This window comes from Heliangelus exortis, chromosome 3 (genome assembly GCF_036169615.1).
Source record: "Heliangelus exortis chromosome 3, bHelExo1.hap1, whole genome shotgun sequence".
NCBI classification, from domain to species: Eukaryota; Metazoa; Chordata; class Aves; order Apodiformes; family Trochilidae; genus Heliangelus; species Heliangelus exortis.
In genome coordinates this window covers 41,107,932-41,134,396 of record NC_092424.1, presented here as the reverse complement: position 1 = coordinate 41,134,396, position 26,465 = coordinate 41,107,932, and the positions used below count along the sequence as shown (strand labels likewise).

The window sequence follows — 26,465 nt, the reverse complement described above, 5'->3', positions numbered from 1 at the left end:
CTACATACTGCAGTAAATAAGAGTACAAATTTTACAACTGATGGGCAAGCACGTGGGCTTTTGGGTTTTCTCCCCATTTCAAGTTCCAGCCCCGTCTTTAGTTCACATTTTAATATTCTATCATTTTATTCCAAAGCTGCCTCTAAGGCTCAGTAAGGGATATTCAAACAGAGGGAGTCAAAACTCAAGTCTTCCTGGCACTGATGGGAAACAAATGGAGCCAGCGATGTCAGTGATAGTGCAATACTGAAATCAAGGCTTTTGGTTTTGTTTTTTTTTAAATCCTCCCTAAAAATGAGCACCATATTTCCACAAGATTTTGAAAACTTTTCTGCAGGGGCCTCTCCACGCCCCCACTAACACTTCTATATCTGCAATCTCGCAGAAGTGAGACAGATAAGAGCAGCATGAAGATAATTCCTATGTTCTATACAGTTGTAAAATTTCTTCTCAATTCAGTGTTTATTTGGGTTGCCCACAGAATAGAGAAGCAAATCTAGATATCCATCTAGAGGATATCCTCTAGATCCTCAACACGGGCAGAGTGCATAACTCTAAGATTTATCTGTCTGAAAGATGTTCACAGAAACAGAAGAAAGCCACTAGCAGCTTCCCAAGTCATGGGTTAACACCTCCGTTCAAATTTCTCTTTTGCATATGGCTGCAAATCCTACAAACTCTCAGGCAGCATCAGCCTTCACTTGCCACTGTCAGCAAAGGCATCCAGGTGGAAAACAAGACTCAGGGTTCCAGCTGCATGCAGCTGGCACAGCCTGGTGAAAGCAACAGGGCTACAAGGATTTGTACCAGCCAAGGATCTGACCGATACCCGATGCGAGAAAGCAAGATTTAATTTCCATGTGTTTTGTGTAGTTTCTGTAAACAGTGAGCTAGTAATATCTTTTACATTTTAAATTTCTGCATTTTGATAGCTGTTTGCTATAAAAATATTTCTGTTTATAGTTTCACTTTAATAACTAAGTTACTTCCAGGCATTTATGTTAATATAGGTATTTGTTACAAAACTCCTCAAAGCTTCTGTTGGTCTAGTATAAAGGCCCATCTCTAATCACAGCTCCCAGTAGAGCAGCTTTCTTTAAGAGCCCAGGAGAATTTGGAAACATCTGTAAAATTGGCATCAAGTAGTTTCTTGAACAAACAATCTCCTACAGACCACTCTTCCCCAGTCAGGATTGCAGGATGAGGCCCAAGTAGCAAACGTGGAAACTTTTTGTCGGTAGCACACTTTGTATGCAAGGGCAACACAGGAGGCGATGGTCTTCAGTCTTAAATCTTGGAAAATACTTCATGTCTTCGTATCAGTGTCCTGCCAATTTCTTCTACTCTCTGGCATCCTAGAGGAGAAGTTACATATCAGTCAAAAGCCCTGCCTTTCTATCCCGTTCTCAGCCTTTACTTTCTCTGTCCTACAGAAATTTACATTGCCAGATGAAGTCCAACCCTCAGCAACCAAGAATTTGCCACTACTTTTATACAGATTTATTTCTCACCTTGTGAAAAACATTTTCGCTTCTTTTTACTTAATCCACTCAGTTCTCCATCTATAAGACAGAGATAACACAACTTCCTTTTTCCTCCTCTCCATAGCCTAATCTGTTTATATTGCAAACATTTCCAACCCCTTTCTGTAGGCTGCTAAGCATCTTGCCCCGGGAAAGCAAAAGGTATGAGGAAATGCACAGCAGAGATGGTTATTACTGAGGCATTGATGTCTCACCTGACAGTGCCATTGCCAGGCGAAACTCCTCCTTCAGCATCTGGAGAACTTCTTTTGCTCCTTCTTCACCCTGGCAGATTAGGAGACAATATGAGCTATTATGTGTATATAAACACCGTGGGTGTAGATACAGACAAATATACATGTGCAAACAAAATTTTATGAACAATCATAATTTCCAAGGACTTACCATAGCAAATTTTAGTCTACATGGTCTGGATACACACCGCCACCATCACACAAACACCGTTATGTACATATACATGCACACACTGAGCCTAAACAGTGAGACAAAGTATATAAAAGCAGATTATTGAGCTTTTTCCTAACTTACTTGATAAACCAAGCCCCAGATGACAGGTCTTCCGATGAATACAGCTTTGGCACCGAGAGCTAAAGCTTTGATAACATCTGTGCCTTTTCGTACACCACCATCTAGGAAAACCTCCACCTTCCCCTCCACGGCCTCAGTGATTTCAGGCAAGACATCAATCTAGAAGAGTGAAATAAGGAATGCAGCTTGTCTGCTTCTGTAACCCTATTTATTTTTCTGAATTAATTCTAACATACAGGATCCAATTTTTTAAAAATTTATATGAGCAATTTTATGCCTAACTGTACTTTGTACTGAAAAAACAGCAGTGATTTAGCATGATAGGAGATATATACGAAACTCAAATTTATTTGGAGAGTCACATAAATAGAATAAGAATCAGCAGGGCTGATGTCCATCTAATCCCATGACATATATCCAACAAGACAGTATCAGATATACCTAAAGAATATAAGAAACCAAGAGCACAGAGGAGGACTCTCCTTGATCTTACCCCCACAAACTTCCAGTGTTCACTAATTTGGGGATGAAATGTCACCTTTAAAATAATTATCTTCACTTCCTTGTTTAAGCTTTTTATTCATTTATACTAAGGGCCAGCTAGTATACAGGAGCCCAGAGGCAGGCACTATACCTAGAGAGATGGAGTAAGAGAAAGGTGTGCCCTGAGGAACTCAGTTGGCTAGAAAATTTTAATCTTTTTTTCTATTTGAAAGTGCATCTTGATTACATGAATAACTGCAGAAGAAAATTCTTTATATAAGAAAAAAATAGCTTTTGTCTGAATTTTGAGCAAGGTGGGAAATGCATTCTTTTAATGCACACACCTATGTTACTTTCACAAAGATCTAATTATCCCCTACACCACTGATAAGGATAAGGGGGAAAAGGATTGTGTTCCCAAGGTACAAGTAAGTAGCCAGGGAGTTAAGTAACATGTTCATACCATGCAAGCAGTCCCAATGAAGATACGAGCTTCCTGAATTCAAGCCTCAATCATTAATTGGAGAATAACTGTTCCTATAATGCCTAAATAATTCCTATTCATGAAAATCAGGAAAGACAGAAAACTGGAAGCCAAGTACTAAGGGGGCTTCAAATAGTGTGTGGTAGCAAGACAAAAGGCACACAAAATCATGTCTTTCAAATACGGATATAATTCATTTCCTGTCCAATGATTAAAAATGACTAGGAGATGGGGGAAAAAACTTGAAAGTGCAGTTTGTTTTTAGGTTTGGATTAAATTTTCTTGACATTTGGCACTTGCTGTGATTTTTTTTTTCCTCCTCCCTTTGGTTTTGCTCTCTTGCCAGACATACTTTGGATCTATTTCCATATACAGAGACTACTTTCTACATCCTGACAAACTGTACCAACATTAAAGTGCTATAATAACTAAAGTATGATGCAAACCATAATTAAAACATAGATTTCCTCCGTGTGTAACTAGACACTGGAAATATTAACTAGCTTGGGTTCAACTCACGTTCTGAAAACCCATGAAATGAAAGCAAATTATTATGTTTCTAAAACAGAAACGTTTAGCATGATCCAATACAGATACCTACACCATGAAAACTGCATTGTGAAATATAGTTCTTTGTATGATGAAATCCAGTGAACCCATCAGCTTGAACAGTGCCTTCTCCTCTGCACTGCAGCATTGCAAAGGAATAGCTCATAACAAGCAGTTTGCAAATTTAATTTCTGGTCTAGTGCAGTTGGCAGAAAAAGAATTAATATTTCTCGACTTCTCATTTCTCAAAATGATGTTTTTAATACCCTCATACATTCTTCCTGTTGGATTACCTCACATACAGATTTGCCAAGTACTCTTAGTGAAATTGGGGAGTACGTTCTCAAAAGACCACAGAAGTTAAAGAAGAAAAATCCCTTTCAGAAGTATTCAGCACCCACTCTCTGAAAATCCAGTTCTCTTTAAGGTGTCTAAATCTGAATAGCTGCAAACTCTCTGACAGCACAGAATCACATTTGAAAAAACCAAAAACCTCTTTTGAAGCTGGAGAAGTTCTTCCTGGGATTTTTTTTCTTACTGCTTCTTAAGAGTACCTGGAGACAGTCGGGCAAGAGCATCTCAGAGGATAACTCCACTTCATTAACCATTGATAAAAACATTTGTGCTGGCATTTGGCTCTCCAGTGCAGGGCTTGGCTGGTGAAGGAGGGAAGCATAGGGCACAAGTGCTCCAAGGAAGGGGGAGAAAAGCCAGTGGCACAGCAGAACAGATAAGATGTTACATGGAAAACACTGCAGTGGAAAAAGGCTTCCGTGTCCCCTTCACCCTTCAGAATATCATGGTGGAAAGGAGGAGGTTTTTCATCAAGGATACGTCAAGAATACTGAAACAGTAACAACTGGGCTTTGGGTCTCCTCCCATTCATTCTCTTTGCCCTTGCACAGCTTTCCCACACCAAATGAAGCAAGATGAGTGACAACTGGAATTTTGGAAGTTTTACTTCAGCTTGAACATACACTTTTTCATTTTGCTTTAATTCTTTCTTTTTTTGCCAGTTGAGAACTTCTCAAATCCCTTTTCACCTTTGGAAAACACATGAGGTAGCATGACAAGGAAAGGGAAAAGGAAAAAAGTGTAATTTAACCACTCTGTACCTTTTCCAAAGGTGAAAATGTTTGAAAGGAGAAAAGGGAGAGTTTCCTTCTGCCTGTAGCAGTTCCGTAACTCTAATTTTTCAAAAGTCTCCAAAGAACATTAAAAGGAAAAAACAACTCTAGTAAAACCTTAACATTTAGTGAGCTGCAAATGGCAAGGAATTTAAAAAACAAAAAAATCAGGGTGCTGCAGCCAAGGACAGCGTGCCTGGGTAGTTTTAAGAAACAGCCACATGTAAACCCTCCTGTCCTTTTGTGTTTTGCACATATAACACATATTTACAGGTTTTTCACTCAGCTAACATGTTCAGAGAAAATGCAAACAAGCAGGTATAAAGTAGAGAAAACCAGAGACTCCTGGTATGTAATGGTACCAGTACTTACAGTTGCAGGGACCCCATCAAGCTGTCGTGCTCCATGATTTGACACCAGAATACCATTTACCCCAATCTTTACAGCTTCTTTGGCGTCATCAGCTAGAAAGAAACCCAAACAAACAAGATTTGCCCTTCCACTATGGGGACCTTATTGACATCATGACAAGGGAATTTTTGGAATCACTGAAAAAACTTTGGCAGTTAATGCTAAGCCACTTTTGGGCTTCATCATGCCAAAGCCCCATCTCAGTATACAAGAAAGTTTTATCTTTAAGCAGTAAGACCAGAAAGGTAATTTTAAATGTTGGAGCAGTACATTTTAGCTCTTTGGATTAGGACTCACTTGGATTGTCAGCCTTTATTTTCTCTACTACATCCCACAACTCATCACCAAGAAATTATTTTGTTAAATTATTTTCTCCAAGCCAAAATTACAGGCATGATCGCAGTAATGAAACTACTTCACTGTGTTCAGTGCTCTTTTGACAGAATGGAAAACCCTCTTTCCTTTACGTAGTACACAACCCTGATCAGTTGGTGTTCATGGGTGCAATGAGCAGAGCAAATTCAGCCTTCCTGGCTGTATCTGACGTCAGATATAACCAAAGCAATGCCAGCTAACCAGTTTAGTGACCAGTGGCTCTGGTCCCTACCTACTGCATGTCAAGGCAAACAAACCCTGTAGCACAGCCACACTGACCCCCTGGCAGCTCCAGGTACTAATTTAAGCAGCTGCTACTGTGAGAGTCTTGGGTTGATGGGTTCCTAAGCACGCGTGGAGAAGGTTTTTTTTCCCCTTTGATTACTTTTGGCTCTGCTTTGGCAAATCTTTCCTACTTAGCAAAGCATGGAAATATGAATGTGCAGCCCACCACATTATTCCATATCAGTAAAATGAATGCTCACCATCAAAAAGTAATGCAATTCTACAGCAAATTTCCAGCACAAACATTTCTTTCTCTGGTCTCCCTACAAAAAGAGACACCTTGCTTTCCCCATGGAAAAGAGCAGAGCCACACACCCCTGAGGATTCCTTTCACGATGATGGGCAGAGAGGTCAGCCCTCGTAGCCATTTGATATCCTCCCAGTTGATGCTTGGATCAATTGCCTCAGCGACATACACAGATAGCCCACTATTTTCTCCAAAGTCTTTTCCCGAGGAGAATGCCAAGTCACTGCTTGAAAAGTTTTTTAATCTAAAAAAAAGACAAATGACATAGAAAAATAGTGTTAGAGAGATTCATCGTAGCCAAAAATCAGCCCCTAATGCCAGCATTAAGTGTACTTGTGTTAAGCCTCTGCTGTACTGCAGGGCAGAAGCAAAAAAAGCCTCTTCTAACATGTCAGATCACAGTCCTTAGAAAGTCAAATCCTTTGGCTAGCAAAGCATTTGATAATATTGGTGCAAGTTTCTCCAGCCCAAGGCAACAGACCTAGTTCTTCCAAAATAATTAGAATAAACTCCAAAATCTAAAGGTTCGGCATCAAATCCACAATCAGGAGGAAAACAGAGCACTGGGAGCACTAATTTGGGCTCAAGTATCTCTCATAGACCTCTCTTGTGACTTTGGGCATGACAATTAGCCACTCCTTTTGCCTCATTTTCCCACCATGAAACACAAGAGTATCTGGCCTGGAGCAACGTGAGGATGAATGAATCCATTAGAGGCTGTGAGACATTCAGTCCCTAGAGCAGTACAGGCTGGCTGTGAGAAGAGACAATCAATCTTGCCTGACATAATCCAGGACTCTCTGAAAGTCAAGAGGTGCACCTCTACTTACTAGCAAAAATCCCCTTAGATTTTATGCAGCATATTTGGTTTTGGTTTTGCTTTTATTTCAAATCCAGGGAATTCAATTCCTGGAGGAATAGGAGATGTGGTAGGTGGGACAGGAGAAGAAAGAAGGGAAATTTTGTTAAGCTCCATGAATTAGGTGGATCTGTATGAAGCCTTGCAAGTCAGAATTTTCATCTGTCCAACAAGACCAATATCCAGCCAGTTTGCCTGCTGTCTTTTTTTTATATAATCCCTTGTAAAACATAGGGAGGGGGGAATTATGTTCTTGTGAAAATATGAGCTATTTACTCTTCAGCACCAAATCAGTCTCACAGTTTCTAGTAACTGAATGGTAAGTGACAGCCCCTGCACCAGGGAGTTCACAGCTTTACTAGACAAAGCAGAAGGGGGAAGAAAGGCAAATAGAGAAATTCAGAAATTTCTATTAGAGAGCTGAAGCAGCCCCAAGTGCTCACAAGTATTAAACCACCATCAATGACACCAGTACTGCCAGGGACCCCCGAATTCCACAAGAGGCTGATTGCTCTATTCTTTGGAAACTGTCTCATTCCACAATGTGCTATTTTGTACTCATTTTCCATACTTAGGAAGTGCATGGCTTTTATCTTTTCATGGAAACTGGCTAGTTTTACTGCCAATTTGGTGCTTGCAACAAGAAGCATTTCATGTGTTTTCTCTGTTCAGCTCCAGGCCCAGAAGAAAATGAGAAAGGAGCAGGCTCTCAGCAAGATCCAGCTTCTCAGCTGTTGGTTTGTGGAGGGTGGGGTACCCAGAGAAAAACAGAACCATGGATAAGATTATATAAATAACTGTTGTTTTTCTTGGCCTGTGAAATGCAGATCAACACTTGCATGAATGTTGCCTTACATACATTTCTGAGCACAATGGCACCTTGTTGTTGCTTTGAAACTTTGTTGAAAGCCTGAAGCCAAGAAAAAGTTATCACATAACTGAGTAGAGCCCCACGCTAGGAGAGTTTCACCGCTGACTGTGCAACAGAATACTGTCCAAGAGTCATTCTGAAATCTGAAGTGATTAACTTGAGCCTTTACAGATTACTCCAACTTTATTATTTCACTCAAACAAAACCTAGTTATGGTTAAGTCAGGTGAGGTCAAAGTGTTTTGGAAGTGCTCTATCCCTCTTCCTCAAATATTTTTGGGTTGACTTGCATCCAAAAACTCTTCAATCCCAAGCCTTAGAATTATTCTGCCTCTAAAGAAAGCTATTTAAAGAATTTTTGTTTTATTTTTATTTCGGATAAAATAACAGCTTGGATCAATAATGTTTTGTCAATCACAGATCTGGAACGGAATTACAATACAGGGCATGTGCAACAAAGTGTACTACATTTTAATGTTAGGTGTGTCAGGGATTTTATTGTTTGCTGGTGCTTTCCTCTTAAAATTGTATTTTGATACAAAAATCACAGGCAGAGTTAAGGTTGCTCTGTCAACCTTCATCGTGTCCTTTATCAGCTTCAAGTACAAGAGTATGGGGGAGATCCAACACCCCAAGCTCTGGACGTTTTGCCTGTGAGGTGAAGAATAACATTCATTGCACAGTTCCATGACTTACCTTCACTTTGCATTATGAAAAAGAAGGGAGACTTCAGGATGTGATGTTATATTTCTCTCTATGTACGTGTTACATACAGTATACACACAGCTTAACCTGACAGTCTTAGGAGACACAGGAAGAGCATTTCAGATCCACTGAAAATATTCAAAACTAGCTTCCACCCAGAAATCAAATGAAATTTCATCTGCTTCAAAATACTTTCAACTACCCTTTATTCTTTCTCTTTCCATTCCATCTTTGTGTTCATTTGCAGGCTCCAAATGAGAGCACACACAGTAGCCTTCATATATGCTGTGGCCAATTGCTGTCACTACAGAGAGCTACTTGTAAGATTCTCACAAGACTTGTAGCTCCATTTTGCAAAGCTGAGTCCTGGATAGGCCATCCATTAAATACCCTTCCAGCCTATCCCTGGCTGCTAACGTTGTGCCAGCACTTCAGCATGTTTATTGGGGTGCTCTCTCTGGTCTACCAATTTATATTTGCGAAATACAAGGGAAATCCATGCTTTTGCAGCACAGCCAGATAAAACTGCTAAAATTAAATGCTGCATAGGCCTTGAAGTAGAGAAGAATTCAAATTAGTGCTGAAGTCAATCACATGGCCACAAATTCTGAGACAATGAAAATGTCCCAAAACACATATTGAGGTGAAAATTGCCCTGATGGAGATTTAGAAAGACTCATCCCCATGTGTTTCTGTATTTGATGAAAAGAAGAGTTGAACTTGCCTGGAAAGGGGCTCCACAGTCAGTAGCAGTATGGCTCTACACCCATATCAGTGCCATAAGACAAGATAGGTTAAAAAGGACGATAACATAGGCTGGAAGGGACCTTTGGCCCACTTAATCCAGGCCCCCCCATCAGAGCACAGCCAACTCTGCAGCTGAATCAGAGTTCAAAGTCAGAGCAGGTTGCACACAGCTATTTCCGGATGAGTTTTAAAGATGTCCAAGAATATACTGACAGATGAACAGAGGAATACCCCATCCCTCTATTTTCATCAGTCTGCAGCCTCATGCTTCCTGTCACATATTACCTTTTACAGTCATCAAGCAGCCAAGAAAGCTTGATTTTGACCCAAAGCAGATCATAGTGAGGGTGGCAAGACACTGTCATAAGTTGCCCAGGGAAGTTGTGGATGTCCCCTCCCTGGAAGTATTCAAGAATGGGGCTTGGAGAAAACTGGTCTAGGGGAAGGTGTCCCTGCCCATGCGGAAGGAACTAAGTGACATTTAAGGTTCTTTCCAGCCCAAACCATTCTATAATAGCCCAAACACAGCAAGTCTTCCTTGCTCAGTTCTGTGGTGTTATCACCCACCGCGGCATGTGGCACCTGGAAGAAATTCCTCATACAAGAGACAGATTTTCCCCCCAGCACTTCGTGGTGACCACAGCACTGCCACAGGTGCATCCCACATCCCATCAGCGGGCACCTACCTGAGGTGGGGAGGGAGCTGGAACTTGTTGCGCACGTCATCGATGCGCCTGCCGAGGAACGGCGTGTCCGCTGTCACGAAGATCCCTTTGTAGCCTGCTCTCTCTGCACGCCTCACGAGGGATTTGGTAACTTCCCGGTCCTTGTACACATAAAGCTGCAGCCAGTGCAGGCCACCTGGAGCTGCTTCAGCCACTTCTTCAATGGAAGAGGTGGCCCAGGAGCTCAGCATCATCCCTGTTCCCATCGCCTGGCAGGCTGAAGGAATACAAGGTTATTTTTGAGAGTATCCAAAACAGAGGCTTCTCGAAACAAGAGCCCTTGGCTCCCCAGTGTGTTGGTGCGTGTCATTTCACACTGCCTTTCCTCAGTGTTAAAGCATTCCCTGGAAGGCTGAAATTAATTGCAGTGAGTGGCCTGCTCTGAGCATTCTCTAGCTTATTCTCCATACTTATGGGCAAATTTCTGATGGCTGGTGTCTGAATGCTGTTTGAGAAAATTCATGCTCCAATACTGGAAATTAAATCAAACTAAGCCCAACCCATATTACCAATTCTTTATCCTACATGGAGCCTGCTTGTAAGCCTCTAGTGGCTGGCCACCACTTGTCAGAAATTTTGGCACTTATGTTTAAGAACATACACAAAGTTTTAAATTTATTTTATTTTATTTTTTTAAAAAAAGCATTTTTAAGGCTTCCAGCTTCTTGAACAGTGCTGCAGATTGGTGTTTTGGATCTGTCATTCTCAACATTGCTCTTCAGTCCTCACCACTGCCACGCAATCCCCATCAAGCTTTTGATCACAGTATTTTGGCTGCTTTCTTCTATCTCCAAATGTCCACCAGCATTAAATTTGTGTTTCTTGATATGTTTTTTTAGCAAATATCTGCTATCAGACATTTATATATCCCTACAGGGTATTTTGGGGCATAATGAAACAGCAGCACACAGTCCAGCAGATGACCATATTTAAGGGTGGGAAGCTCTGCTGTTCTTTTCTTCAATATCTCCACCTCCTGTCTCTTAGCCTGAAGGAGAGGAAACCCACTTGTGTGATCCCACACATAAAGCTTCACACTTCTGAACAATAAAAAGTAAAAGTTCTGATCTCACCTGGAATGGGAGAAATACATCCCAGGTGGCTGTCCCCACCCAGGAGTCCCCAGAAGTAATTACAAAAAAAAAAAAAAAAAGAGCAGATACAACAGACAAGAGGTCTCCAAAGTCTCTGCTAAGACCAAAGGGATGGGTGCTCATGACTTGTGGTTTAATCCCTCCCATTTAACTTCAAAAGCTGCAGCATGAAATCACTCCTGAGGTTAAATGTCACTGAGCAATCCCAGGTGGGGTCAAGCAGCCGGAGGCTCTGTGCTGGCTGCCTCCCGAAGGGAGATTTTCAACCTGGGCTCTACTACAAACCAGCTAACCTCATACAATTATATTTTTATGAATCTATCACTTATTCTTTTAGGAGTAATCTGTCAATGTAAAATAAAGGAAAACACACTGTAAAGCACAAAAATATTATATAAAGCCTTATTTTTCTTGGTCTACCGCAGTATGCATACTTTTCATGTAAATGGACTTCTGTTCCAAAACGTCATCTCCAGCCCATCGAGGAATTAAAAAGTGGTCTTTATGACAACATTTGATTAAACAAGGATTACAAGTCTTAGAGTGGAAACTTATGAACAGCTTATTCAAACAAATTGGTTACACCCTTCCCCAGCCACCAGGCAGCTTCCAATCAGTGGAAATACAGTAGCAATGAACCAAAACTCAACATGTTAGCCGTTTAATTTGCCCCCTTAAAATCCCTGAAGAGAGCTCCCACTCACAGATTAAGCATCTGGACATGAGGTTTTTTTCTGAAGAAGCCACACACACTGAACACCTAAAGTCCTGTTCAAATCAGCTGTGGTGGTTATCGCAAATGACATTAGAAGTGATTTGCCAAACCAAGTCCATTAAATGATTCTAAGAAACAAGGCATCTGCATTCCTGGTGCTCTGTCAAATACGAGTTCGTGAATGAGAGGAAGGATTGCTAACCCAGCAATTGCAAAACCCTCAGATCAGATAAGGAAAAAATGTAAATGTTATGGTTCAATCTGCCTTTAGGTATACATTTATTTTTATTCTTACTTTTATGCTCAACTCTACCTCTATAGCCCTAAGGATAAAATAATAGTTGCAAAAGCAAAAACAAAATAGAAACTGGATGATAATGTATTCAGCGAAGGAAGGATTTAAAACCCAAAATAATACCGTATCTTTTCAACTTATCTGCTTACATGACAGTAGAGAAGATAACTCTTTTCATCTTATTTCAGATTAGATTTTAAGCAGTTCGGTTCAATCAGAGTTCAGCTATCCCAAACTGAGTTTTGGTGTTTTCACTAAAACACACTAACAAAATTCCTTGTCTATCCTGTAAGGCTAACAACTCTCCAATGAGCATTTTGGATCCACACGGTCAAATTCAAAGTTCACACACACAAAAATTTTCTAAATTTTAGAAAGTCAAAGTTGATTTTTGTCAATCTGTGCTTTACCTTGATAGCTTTTAAGCTTATTCAAGCAATTCTGTAGATTTTCAAAAACATGCAATACACACTTCAGCAGTGTTGCCAGGTTCTTGGGTTTTTGGTGTTTCTTTTTGTTTTTTTTCTTCTACCTCAAATCAGGCTAAAAATATACTCCCATTTCTTGCACATTTAGCTGCAGCTGAAGAAAACAGAAACAACTATATTTTACACTTCAATTTTGGGGCGCTGCAAATATTATTCTTACAAATGAGTACTGGATCCAGATTCCCAGGAGACACTTGCAGCAACATCTGACATTTGCCAGAGTTTAAATATCAGATTTTTGTAAACCAGCCTTTCCTCATACCATTTCGGATTGCTTTCAGTTTGGAGGGTGGTTTTTTTGCTTTTTTTTTGGTTGTTTTTTTTTTCCCCCCCTCTCCTTTTTCCAGGTCTTCTTTTAATCCCAAGCATTGCCCAAAGCACATTTCCCTTTGTACAGACCACAGGCTCCCACTGAGGGCAATGACAGTGCAGAGAGCATGGCGTTAGCCACACACAGGAGGGCTGGGTTAGTTTTTGAGACCAGGATGCTAAAATTTTGAATTCTTTTTACTCCACCTTGTTTCAGGGCCAAATTCAAATAGGATATAGGGGGACACCTGGGAAAGGGAAACTTAAAAGCCCTCACTCCAATGCTGCCTTGGGCAGGCACAGCTTCCTCATCCCCATTGCAATCTGCCTGTACATAGTCCAAGGCAGCCCCAAGCAAGGACACGTCTTCTCATGGGGGAATATAAACCTCAGTAAAATGGGGTTTTCCTCATCCTTAGGGAATTCAACTGAAGATTTTTGCATAACAACAAACCAAACCTGACCATGTGACAGGACCCACCAAGGAAGTCCACAGAACAGAGTGATTATGGTTTTTAGCCCTTTCTCCATTCTGAAACCTCAGAACAATCCCACCTATGACAGAACTTTATTCCATTTATTTCTATGGAGTTCGTCCCTGAGGGCAACTCAGAGGCAACTTACTTCAGGGGAGGACACTGGAGAGGAGCCCAGTTCAAGCCTGTTTATTTTGTCAGGGCTACCTTGTATGGGGATGGGAACTCTTGCTATTTCTCACTAGCTCTGCAAATTCCCATGGTTTCCCTTATGGGGGCATTGCCAAAACACAGCAGCCAAACTGCCCCACTGTGGCCATTCTTCTCTGAATCCACCAGTGAATCCACTGTCCCCAAGTTAGAGGCCAGAGGACATGAGTTGGAATCAACACAATGTCCTTTCTGCTCTCCCAGAGAAGTAGCAATGTTCTTGGAGCTGCATCTCCTGAGGAACAGAGTTGTTTAAACTACTTAACATTACTCTCTTTACAAAACACATTTGGCTGAGACATCCCCTGCCCAGCCTTTACCTCACTTACCCCTTACAAAACACTGCGTGAGAGTTGTGCCTACGATCCTTTTGTTGACACAACACATTTTGTCAGCTGTTCAGGAAGGCTGGAGGCAGCAGGTAAAAATACACTTGGCCAAAATGGATCTGGCTGTTCTAGGAGGGCTGTCATGCCAGACTGCCTGCGTACACTTGCATCAGAAAGTCCCCTGGCCATTCCAGTCTTCAGGGGCAGTCAGGGCCAGGTCACTTCAGCCCATGTTGTCACACGTGAATATTGTCCTCTCAATGACTCTGGAGTAGCCATGCCACAAAATTAACACCTTTTTGTAACACCACATGGTAAACAGGAGAAAGATGGGCACAAAGTCCTACTGTATTCACTATGACTGAGCACAAAGAGCAACAGACTGCAAAATCCCTCCCTCACAGTCATGAGCACATCAGATGAGCACAAGGAACCTGAATTCAAATGCTCAAAGCAAAAAAAAAAAAGCACTTTGGAAACCTGGTAAGAGTGGAACAAAGGTGTTGCTCCTTTTCTAATGAAAATGATAGAGATGTGAGTAATTAAACTAAATCAGGGGGCACAAGCTTTTCAGTCAGTATTTCCATTCTCTGTTTGGCAAAGCAACTGGTGCAGTCCCATCACAGGTGATGGTGAAACCCTTCTTGCGTCAGCAGTAACTCAAAGTTGTTTGAGAGCAAGTGCAGAGGGTAAACATAAATCATCAGATCTGAGCAACTAGCATTCAAAATTGTCAAAAGTTTCTGGCTAAGGAAACAGTCAGGCTGTTCAGCCAGATTTTCAGCAAGTCAGAGAGAAGTCAGGTATTGCAATACCCCTTTCTGGGCCAAAGCACAAGACTAGAAGGTAATGAGTTTTATCTGTAATGAGCAGCAATATAAACAGAATAGACATATCAATAAAACAATACTATTTATAACCAATTAAGGTTTTTAAAAAATTGTTATTTCTTGCTAAGCAGCTGAATGGTGCACAAGATTTTGTTTCAATGCTCTCAAAGGTGGGTCCTGTTTACAGAAGCATTGAGTGCAACTGGCAAGCAGACAATACAGGGATCACATTGGTTTGCAAGGCCAGCATGAAGTCAGGATGGCAAATTAATGTCTTTGCATGGAGTCATAGGGAATCTTATGATGGACAAGTGGAAAAAAAAATACAAATCACAGAATCTGAAAAGTTCTGTTGAAAAGCGTTTAGAGAACAGCCCTTTGCTCTTTAACAGTGGCTAAGATTATTCATCAAATTTGGCAAGTATTTTTAGTTGAAGAGGTTGAAATTGGAGTGGGAAGGACAAGAAAAATTCACCTAAGTCAAAATGTCATGTGTTGATATTTTCAAAATGGAAATGTTTTCTTCTGAGCTAACACTTTTGTTTCAAAACAGAACTATGGCTAAAAGCATTAGCTAGTAGGAAAATGAAATAAAACCTTGTTTTGGATCAAATTAAACATTTCAGTTTTATTCAAAACAATTTTCCTCCCAGTTTTTCAGTTTCTACTGAAAAGAAAATCCATTATTTGGAGATATGCCACATGATGAACTACAACTAAAATGCTAGGAAACAGACTTGTAGAAAGACCTAGAAAAACTGAAACGATTGCCAAGGTCCCTGAAATTGTTCAAAGGCTGAAAGAGTATTCTCTAGAAGGAGGGACTCCAGGTCCATTTTGACATGTCAAAAGAGAACCTGAGAAGCCACCTTATTACAGCTTACATGAACAGTATTTTTTTCTTCTTTTTAAAAACCTAGCTGACAGAAGCAAAACAAAATGCAACATGCTCTTGTCCCTAGAGAGGACATTTATGCTGCAGCCTGCAAGGGAAACCTGCTGGAAGAGCGAAGCAGTTCAAAGAAAAATGCTTTTGAAATTCTTTGGCAGGATCAGGAATCATTCTCCGAATACAAGGGGCAAGGGACAGAGTTGTTATTCCTACATGCACCACCCTGTTCTGCAGGCAAGGGTGGTGTGAACCCAAGTTGATCTTTTGGGGTTTAACCCCAACCAGGCAGACGTGTGGCAGTGCCCAGGCACATGAAGGGGGAAGCTGTGGGAGCTGCCGTGCTCCCTGACATGGGCCAAGTGCACGCTGCTTCCTTCCCTGGCCAGGAATGGACAAGATTCAGACCCTGCTGTACTTTTCAAGGGCCACCACAACAGTCAAGGTGCCACCACATACGTGGCTTCCTACACACAGGAGCCAGAAGTCAAGCTTATCAAGTACACCAAGCTTGGCTGGTGGATCTATGGATCAGATTTTCTTGCCTTGCATAGACTGGTGCAGCCAAAGCAAGAGCCAGATGAAAGCAACCAACAAATCGCTTGCTTGTCTTTCAGTTGTATTGCAGAGTTTAGGAGAATCTTGATATGGCAACCCTCCTGATCCCAAATGTTCCAATTTTAACAGAACTTTTAAGCCAAACATGCACACTGAAGATAAACCCCATCATCTTAAGGTCAAACAAAGAGTTTGGCACTGAATGCACCACTCCACCTTTAACAGAGCACAAAACCAATTTTTTTTTTTTTTTTTTACAAGAAACCCTAATGTGATACAGAGAGTGTGAATTTAATTACATTCTCCTTTGAAAGTGATGAAAAATTTGCCAGTTCCTACCAATGTGTTTATTTCACTGCACATTCAAACCCTTGCCAACACAACAAGCTCTCCTAGCTTGAAAACCAAAGAACATATAATCACATATTAAAATTCATAGGATCATAGAATGGTTTGGGTTGGAAGGGACCTTGAAGATCATCTAGTTCTAACTGCCCTGCCTGGACAGGGACACCTTGCACTAGATTTGGGTGCCCAAGGCCCATCCAATCTGGCCTTGAACACTTGCAGGGAGGAACTGCCACAACTTCTTTGGGCAATGTGTTCCAGCCCCTCACCACACTCATAAGAAAGAATTTTCTCCTAATGTCTAACCTAAATCTCCCCTCTTCAAGTTTTAAACCGTTTCCCCTTGTCCTCTCACTACACACCTGTGCAAATAAAGTTAAAAAATATAAACCTACAGAAGTTAGAAATGTGAAAAGGTATCTACAACAACTATTAGTCAGTCTTATTTTACCATTCAACTTCACACGGCACTATAGATTTGTTTTAAAACATGTCTGGGCCATAGTGTCGGTAGGAATTTTTGCTAAGGAATATCCTGAATTTTGTTTGGTTTGAATCTTGTTCTTAACATTGCATTATCATGCTTGCACCTAACAGTATAGTGCTTCAGAATTTCCTCCCAGCATAATCTGGGCCAGAAATACTCTGCAAGAGCTGCCAAAGGGCAGGACAAGCACCAAGGTGTCCCATTAGACACCGCTTCACACAACAATCTAAAGTATTCGAGCTCCATCATGTGGAAATAGCCTGTACATGCAATAGGCAAAAAAAAATTTGGCTTCCTAAAAAATAATTTCTTGGGAAAGGAAAAAATGTATCCACAAACATACTATAAAATCAGATAAATCTGCTTGGCTGCTGTGTGAGTTGGGCTGCATCCCATCACAGTGCTCATCACAGCACCATGGATTTTTGATGAGGAATGAGATCAGCTCCCACTGCAGGGCACATAATTAGTAGGCTCACTTCACACTAGCTTTTGCTCCATTGGTCATGGAAATGCTGCCAGATGTAAAGCTCAGCCATGAACAGGATTTGGGTTTTGTTTTTTTTTTTAAGTATTTGCCTGTTAGGTTTTATATTTTCGTGCTTCATTCAGTGCTGGAGCATGGAAACACACAGTCTGACACTGTTTGCATGCAATGGGCACACCATGTGACCTCTTTTTCAGAATTTGTGTCATTCTGCAGCTCAGGTTAAAGAGAAAAAGCATTTCACATCTCAGTTCTGGTTAACATCTCATTTCTTGCAGCCTTTTTGGCTGTAGCCTCCCTGCTGGCAACATCTTTTTGCAGCATTGAGCCTAAAGGGCCCTTATCTTGCTGGCTCCCTGGGATGCTCAAAGACTTCTCTTTAAAGTGAGTATTTTTCCCAGACAAAAAAAGGCTTCTAAATTTCTGCAGACATTTCAGTAGCAGGAAGAATGTTGCCATGACAAGATATGTAATTATAGACATAGACAGATACAGTTTTCAATTTTGTATTTCTTACAAATGATTCCCCTTGTATATACTGCATTTCTCATGTCTGTTTAATAGAGAGGGGGGAACCTTCACACAAACCAGGCAGAAGCAAACCGTAAAAAAACTACAACACAAAAAAATAAAGCCAGTTACCCTGCGCTTCAACTCAAACCCATCCTGGCCACAGCATTTAAAAGCAAGAGGCCAAGCTGGCCTTCACTACCAGGAGGCACAATATTATTTTGTTCATCTTTAGGTCACTGTAGGGGGGGCTGGGCAGGGTTTACCTTTAGCAGTGGCCGTCTCTCCATCGGGGTGAGCCATGCGCTGCATCGCTGTCGCTCCAACGCAGAGGGGCATGCTGATTTTCTGCCCTAAGACTGTAGTTGACAAGTCCATTACTGACACATCCCTGAGCACCCGGGGGTACAGCTTCCATCTAACACAAAGATAAATAAAGAGAACAAAAACATCCTGCATCATCAGGGTTATTTACAGTTCCTAATGGGCAGGTTTTCCTACTGTCAGGAGAAACACAGTGAAAGCTGCGCTGGGGATGGAGCAGAACCTTATTGCAGAACCCATATGCACATAGCCAGGAGGGACCAGGCAAGGAGAACTGAAGTCCATGGAGGGTAAAAGCAGCAAAGAGCCTTTGAACTGGCTGGTATAATCTGAAAGAAAAGTCAGGCACTGCAAAATAATGTTAACAGTGAGTCTCAGCCTCCTCAAAAGCCTCAGCTAAGAACAGAATGACAGAGAGTGTACAGGAACAGAGGTCATCAGCCTCCCTCAGTTATTCCTGTTATTAGGGAACCAAAAGACATGGAATTTTCAGACAAAACTATCCTGGCCAGTGCACTTAGCCCTTCTCTGTGCTACAGGATGAGACCACAGAGAAACAACTTGCCACATGGGAAGCAGGTAGGCAGGATGGTTGCCCTGGCTTTCTTCAGCTTGGAGGTGTGTGGAAATCCATTGCAGAACATCTCTGCTGGCACAGAGGCTGAGCTGCTCTGCTCAGAGAGGTCCCATCCCCAGCAGTCACAGGCTGCTGTACAACATATAGTCCCTGGGAATACAGCAACAGCCCCAGGGACAGCCTGTCATACCAGAAGGACTCCAGACTTCCATGAAAAGACAAAATGCAGCCACTGTAAATTGATGCAGGAAAAGACCAAGGATCACAAGTGCTTTCCCAATAGTGAAAATTATGATCTAACCCTTGAATGATGTGGCCCACCATCTGCTCCACTGTTCCTGACTTTGCTTTACCTTCAATGGGTCTGCCCACAATCATCAGCCCAGAGCTGGAATTTATGCTCCTCTGGGGTCTTCATCTTGGTACACATGAAGTTTGACTCCAAAACAGAGCAAATTAAAACACACTTAATCTGAAATTGTGACTTATTGTGGTGAAGGACACCACATGCTTGAATATACAGAAATTGATCTTCCAACCCTGCCCAGCAGCAGGGTCCCAACCAGATCACCCCACAATATCTAGACTTATCTTAAAAGGGTCACACTTCTTGGGGGGAACATGTGAAATGGGACTTTTTCTGACCATCCAGGCAATGTTGCAGTGAAGCCAATGTTCCTAGAAGCCACAAGAGGGTGTGCAACAGCAGGGGCTGCCTCTGGACACGCCAAGCTTTCTGCAAGCCCTGGTGGGGTATACATCAACCTCCCATTAAGCATCCCTCTCTCTGAAAGGCCTCTGCACTTTCAGATGATGGCTGCAGAGTTTTAATTACACAATGTAACTAAAAGCTTAAGCTCTAGTACTGCTGAACCCAAACTACCAGCTCAGCATCAGAAAGCTTGAAACTGGTATTACTGGTACTGGCAATGAGGTAGCAACCAGAGCCACTGTTACTCTCAGACGATGCTCTTGACAGCAAGTAGTGGTCAGCTTGAGTTTGCATACTTGACAGGTTAGAAAACAAAAAACCAAAATAAGAATCTCTTTATTTTATAGAACGACCAAGAGTCATCCCCAAAGAAGCCTGGAATAGAAGCTGGACAAGACTCAAAATTTCTGAAGCCCTAGAGCATGGTGCCGTGCCAGCTCCCCAGGAAGCACTCCCCAGGGATGAGAACAATAGTTATGATGCTTGGAAGGAGACATGTAATTGTGGGAGTCAGCTGTATTATTCAATGCCAAGACACACACAGCAAGTATGCCTCCACAGATTTGTTTTCATGCTATTGTATCAGTTTGTTATTTGTTCAAGGGAGGATGGGCTGAGGGTGGGACAAGGAAAACATGACTTATCCTTCCCCCCCCCTTTCTTCCTAATCCTCATTCCAAAGCCTTTCACCCAGCTTTGAGACATCTTTTCCCAGCAAATATAAAGAAAACAAAGGAAAAAAAAAAAAAGGAATATCTTTTTCATTTTTAAGGTCAAATTCAAAAGCATAAAGATGCATATCTCCCTCTTCCCCAGCCTCCTAGTTTCTCTGCTGTCCCTGACCTGTCAGATTTATACTTGGTGCAAACTACTGACATCTCAATGCACAAGAGTGAGGGTCATTCCTGAAGCACCAACACTTCTGTAGTGCTTATAGCTAGGGAAAGAAACCAGAATAAAATCCCTTCCCAGTAGTGTATGCAAAAAAAAAAAAAAAAAAAAAAATTCTGTTTCAAGCAGTGATAAACAGCCTTCTTCCCACTTACCTTCAAATTACTCCATCCATGAACTTTCTGGGGTCCTCAGGTTCATTAGCTCCAGATTTTAAATGTAAACATATCTTCCTTTATTTTCTGTGGCTTCTCTCCCACTCACACCTCTAGACCAACATTATGTTGATACTCACAGCTGAGTACCCACAGGGTCCCAAGAAAAATATTAAAAGGGGTTGCTACTTTAGTATTAGACTCTTGAAATAAGACTTTGAAAATATGGGTGTTTTCAGTAGTGAGTTTGCTGGACACTTGAAGTGAGGCATTTTTTGGCCACACCCTTAACAACAGCAAGGAAAACCCAATAGCAGTATTTCCCACTAACCAGAGAACGCATTCATTTCGCTGCTACACACTACCACCTGCTTCCTCCAAGTCTTTAAGTGGCCAGATTTCCTGGATATTTTGCAAAAGCCTTGTATATTTTTTTTTATTCATCTTCTCCTCATCACCAACATTTTTTTCCAGCCAAGTCTTACATGCTGCAATCAGCAATTAGAGGCAAATGCATCTTCCTTCCCAGCTGGAAGCTGGGAGATGCCTCAGTGGGAAGGCAGAAAGCACTGGCCATTTAGGCACCTTCAGCTAAATGCTGTTTTGAAAGGATGAAAGGAAAGGAGGGGGGGGGTTATCAGATTTTTTTTTTCCTTTTTCCTCTATGTTAAAAAATTTCAGAATGTAAATTATCTTACAGTTGGGCAAGAGGAAAGCACTCTTTACCCATTCATTTTCAGCTGTGAAAAATGCTGAAATTTTCTAAGTGCAACACATTTTGAAGCAGCTCTTCTTGTTTCATTTCCAGCTCCATGCTAAGTTATCCCTTCATGCTGCATTACAAGTAGTGTGTCTAGGCAAGGACACAACATTCAGGCAGTGTCCATCACACTCCAATCTATGTTGCTGCCTTAATCTCCCCCATAGCTCCACTTCCCATCACAGGGGGGCAGGTGCTAGTGCTGTGTGAGGCTAAGAAACATCTGCTTCTGCTTGAGGAAACTCAATTTTCTCTCCTAGGGTGTCTTGGCATCCACACAGTGACTCTTCTCATAGCATTCTGCAAATCTGAAGTGAGCGATGTTGCAGAAACATAACCACTTTATTACCAGAGGCATTCCTTTCCTTTTCCCCCTCCTACAATTTCACATGTTTGTTTGACTCCAATCACATTCTCAGCCTTGTTTTTTTAACCAATATTTAAATTACTCATGTGTCCAATCATTTTAACATCCTTAATACCTAGCTACAAGATGACTATATATGTACAGAAAAACATGCACTGATAAGCAAGCAACTGCTGTTCCCCATAAATGCCAACAAAATGTGTCTTCTTCAAAGGCCACCAGGCAGAACATGTCACAGCTGATTAGCAGAAACATGTTCCTACACACAAAAATGTCTCCCCTTTATTATAATGCCAAAAGGGGAGACTTCAGATTTGATTTCTTGAATGCTATCAAGCTAAAGGCATCCTGACCTTGTCACGAAATCTGTTCTCCATTCAGGCTCCTTGGTTCCTTAACAACTTGAGGGTCAATTTAATCAGCAGACAGCAAAGTGCAGGAAGGACCCACAGTGTTTCAGGATGCAGAGCAAATGCAAGGTGAATGCAGTCTGATGCCACAGGGACTCAGGTAAGCTCCAACACCCCAAATCATCATCTTTGGCCTTAATGCTTCACTCACACCAGTGCAATCTCCATGTCATTTGAAAACCATGAATAAAAAGTAATTAACTGGCCTTAGCAGGAATACACTGATGGGGAAATGCAAGCTCCAGTTCTTCCCTTAGTCCCAGAAGATGGGGAAACTAGAAAACACCTACTGTACCTAGTTTTAACAGCATCTTTAACTTAAACATCACTGGCCTTTTGGAGACATTTTATGCTCTAGAGGATTAAAGGTCCAAAGTACTCCAAGCTCCTGTGCTGCCAAAAGGTCAGGCTATTGATTTTACAATCCAAATTGTGGGGCTCCATGGGTTGTTCCAAAGGTATTCCTGCATATATCAAAACTACCTTTCATTTGCTAGATCAGTTCTTAGTAATAATCTATTTGTTTCTCCATAAATGCAACAATTCAGTTGCTAAAGAATGAAGAGCTTAGAGACAAACTCAACACTGATTTTTCTCCAAATACAATGCATCCCAGCAGGCTTGCTTACACCAATATAATCTTGCAGCACACAGATACGGGTTAAAATCCATGTTTCTGGTTCCATTTCATGCTTTCTTCTCTTCCATTTAAGCATAAACATTTATATATATGTCTATAAATATTTAAATAAATTGCAAATATTTTTAATAGGAATGAGCCCTGCAACTCAGCTTCTGACAGTAGAAATCAACAGGAGTTCTCTAGCCATGGGAAATGAAGCTGAATTAACTTGTAATGTGACTTTGTGGCTCGGAGGTGTAAAGTCCATCTTACTTTGTATTTACCTACAAGCTGTAGCCATGAACAGGGAGAAAAACGAGTGCCATACTCAGAGACACACAGGGACTGTGCAAGAGTCATGGCAAGAAGCAGCCAGGCATTCTTACCATGCTTCTCCCAACAGCATTGAAGAAAAAAAAGAAAAATTAGAAAAGTTGCTTGTGCCACCACACACTAAGAAAACAGGCACCCACCACCACAAGTTATCCCTGTGCTCCAGAGGCTTCCACAAAGCTTCAGCAGCCCATTACAGGGGTCACTTTGCAGAGAGGAAGGTCTGGCTGGCAGCAGGCTGTAAGTGCACTCTGCTTTCTGGGAATATTTCCATTTGTAAATAGACAGGCACAGGAAGGCACCGGGAACATTGAGAACAATTTAACTTACATTTTTCAGTGCCACATAAGATTTATTTTTAACTCTGACCACCTTTACTATTATGTCCCTTTTGTTACGGAGACATATAAGAACACAGTGGTCTGTGAAGCTGTAAAATCACTGTATTTGATGCATGCTCCAGCCCTGCATCCTTTCCCTTTTATGCAGGTAAAGCTGGCAAGCCCCAGCTGATGGCTTCAGCTGCAATGCCCACCCTCACAGCAAGAGCAGTGTTGGCACTGCAGTGTTGAGAAAAGAGGGGACTGTGTGTCTCCCAGGGATGCTGGATTTTAGGTTCTAGTCCCAGCTCTCCCACTGACTTGCTGGGTGACTACCAGGGTATCACCACCCTTTCCTGTGGTTTGGTGGACACCCAGAAAGATGGATATATACAGAGATGAAAAGGTAACAACTTCAGCATTTATATCCTGTGACCTCTCTCTTTGGCTGTCAACAACTTATGTTTTCTTTTATGATTTAATGGAGTAAGCCCTATTATCAAATCTTTTAGGTTTTATCCTTAGCCTTTCTGGAAGACATTCAAATGGCTCAAAGCTACTGCAGAAATCATATTTTGTTTGAGACAAATTTACAAAGGGAAGGGCAGGAAAGACAGAAACACAGCTTCCATCCCCTTCATACCTTCACTGCTGAGGAGCAGGAACCCATCACCATCAGCCTTTTTAGCCACACCAGGATCTGGCAAATTTCATTTACTCTTCCCCTACATCTCAGGCTATTCAAGGCACTGCTAATTAATACCTCCCTCAGTTCCAAGATGCCTGCAAGCTCTGCAGTTTTCAAGCCTAAAACTGAAGGCTCTTACTGATGAGAGATGCCAGGAAAGATGAGGTGAGCCTGAATGCTCACAAGTGACCGGCTTGGTGTAAGGAGGTTGTCTTATGGGAAGAATCTGCCCCTGCAGTGGAAAAGAGAATCAGAGCTGTTCCAACCTCACCACTTCTATCTCCACTAATACCAAAACCCAGCCATTTGTTAGCCTGTCTCTGGGCAGATTAGATCCAACTTGTGTTTAATCATGATTAGCTCTAGCAGTCAGTAGAAGTTCACTGTTTCTACAGTTTACTGCCTCTGAGCACTTTCTTTGAAACTGCAGAGATTCCTTAGCATCTCATTTTGATCTGATGAAGGCATCTGGAAGCAGTAAAAAAAATGAAATCAATTAAAAAAATAACTACTACATACCCTCCTGCTCCCATTTACTTCTTAGAGCTGGATGAGTCCTTTGGTTTGTATTTGAGTAGCACCAAGCACAGGGGGGGTTCCAGTCTGGGGTGAGAGACTGCACACAGAACTAAGAGGTATGAAGTAAGCGGTCCAAGTGGAGGTCAGTTTTCTTCTTCTAAGATTATAAAGCTTTTCTATGTGTCCCTAAAATGAGGCTCCTGAGCTCTGGCCACCAAGATCCCATTAAATTATTTTCTACTGAGTTTCCTAGAGCCTTACTAAAGCTGCATGGGATTTCTAGCTCATAGTCTGTGAGAAGGCAACTGGAGCAGTAACTGCTGCTCTACAGTGGAAACAACAAAGTGAGAAGGAGAGGGAAGAAGACTAAAAACAAACTTGAGAAACCTTATTTTGGTTAGTTAGTCTCAGAGGGATTTAAGACAAAGCCTTTAAGATGAGCAAAGACAAGTGCAGGGGGGTTAAATGTCTGCCACCAACACAGTACCCAAAGGAAAGAGAAGCCAGCAATTGTTCAAGCAGCTTGACAGGGCTCAGCTGGGCTGAGGCCACAAGCCTCCAAGCTCCCTCCTCCCCTTCCTGCAGTGCCTGGGCTGATGCTCTGAGGGCAGAGCAGCAGTGGAGACCGAGGGGATGAGGAACTGACTGGCACGAGTTCTGAACACTTCTTCCACCAAATCTGACAGCAAATGCTGGTTTACTTCGTGTTGACCTTGTACTTTTGAGACAAAAGATGATCTGCATCTGGATTTTCACAGCAGTTCAAGGGGCCACTTTCTAAGTCAAAATTGGTTTATAATTGTTCCCATAATTTACAAAATTTCCTGGTGAAGTTCTGACCTTCCTGCTGGAAGCCTCCCAAGCACAGCTTGGCCACCCCATACTGAGCCCTGGCTTTCTCAGCTTGCCCCAGAGCTGGGATAGGCAACTCCTTTCATGCAGAAATGCTGCACAAGCAACTACCAGGGGAGGTGCATAACTAATTAGGTTAGAAAAAGCAAAAGGCAAGTGTGACTCAGGAACTAAAAGGTACAGCCCCACCACAAAAATCCCTTGATGGAATCACAGCCTGAAATGTAGAAATTAGTTTCATCAGCTGATTAAAAGATCTGAAGGACCCTTTAGAGAATTTATGTTAACAAAAGAAACAAAATGCAGGTAAAACTAAAGAGACTTTAGGGATTGTCTTTGACAGAAAATATTAGTTGGAGTGAAAGGGGAGAGGTAGTTTTTATTAATAAGGTTTTTTGCTTAAAAAAAAATGCAGGAAAAGCCGAATTTTCTTCACACGCACACAAAAAATGTGTTGCACCACTTTTACTAATGAAGCAGAATTTATACCCCCTACCTCCCACCCCAGCCTTAATTCATCCTCCTACCTTGAAAATGCTGCTATGTTATCTGCAAGTGTTTCCTGGTCATCTGCTCCGGATCGGTAATAATCATAGACTGATTTGGGGAGGAATTTCTTAGCATACTCTTCAAAATCAGCAATGCAAACTGGTTTTCCAGACATGTTTGCAGATCTCACAGGGTTAGTTTATTCCTGCTTCCTTCTCTTTTAAGCTCTGTATTTTTGTCTGTAAATCATTAAATACAGGTCTTCATCACCATTCAACTTACCTACACACACACACACACACACACACACACACACACACACAAAAAAAAAAAAAGCCAGCTTCTTGTGTCATATTGGACTTCAGCACTTGGATTTGTTTCATGTGGTCAAGGCCAGTCTAGAACATAATGGAATAAAATATAACAAAATGAAAATTTATCAGCATGAAAAGAAATACAGAAGTGCAGCATGCATGACTTGG

At 41.6% G+C, this 26,465-nt stretch overlaps 1 protein-coding gene across 2 annotated transcripts; it reads right to left on the bottom strand.

The window, feature by feature from the left end:
* Positions 1 to 266: 266 nt before the first annotated feature.
* On the bottom strand, positions 267 to 26,225 carry HAO1 (hydroxyacid oxidase 1). 2 transcript variants are annotated; one of them, XM_071740284.1, is made up of 8 exons: positions 26,022 to 26,225; positions 18,231 to 18,382; positions 9,901 to 10,156; positions 6,102 to 6,277; positions 5,088 to 5,179; positions 2,073 to 2,231; positions 1,739 to 1,808; positions 267 to 1,355 (listed from the first exon to the last, which is right to left on the bottom strand). In XM_071740284.1, exons 1-8 carry the CDS (start codon positions 26,156 to 26,158, stop codon positions 1,288 to 1,290), a joined length of 1,110 nt encoding a protein of 369 aa, XP_071596385.1. In that variant the 5' UTR covers positions 26,159 to 26,225; the 3' UTR covers positions 267 to 1,287. The 2 variants fall into 2 exon arrangements, with proteins under 2 accessions (XP_071596385.1, XP_071596386.1); XM_071740285.1 differs by lacking the exon at positions 26,022 to 26,225 and adding an exon at positions 20,624 to 20,770.
* Positions 26,226 to 26,465: the final 240 nt, after the last annotated feature.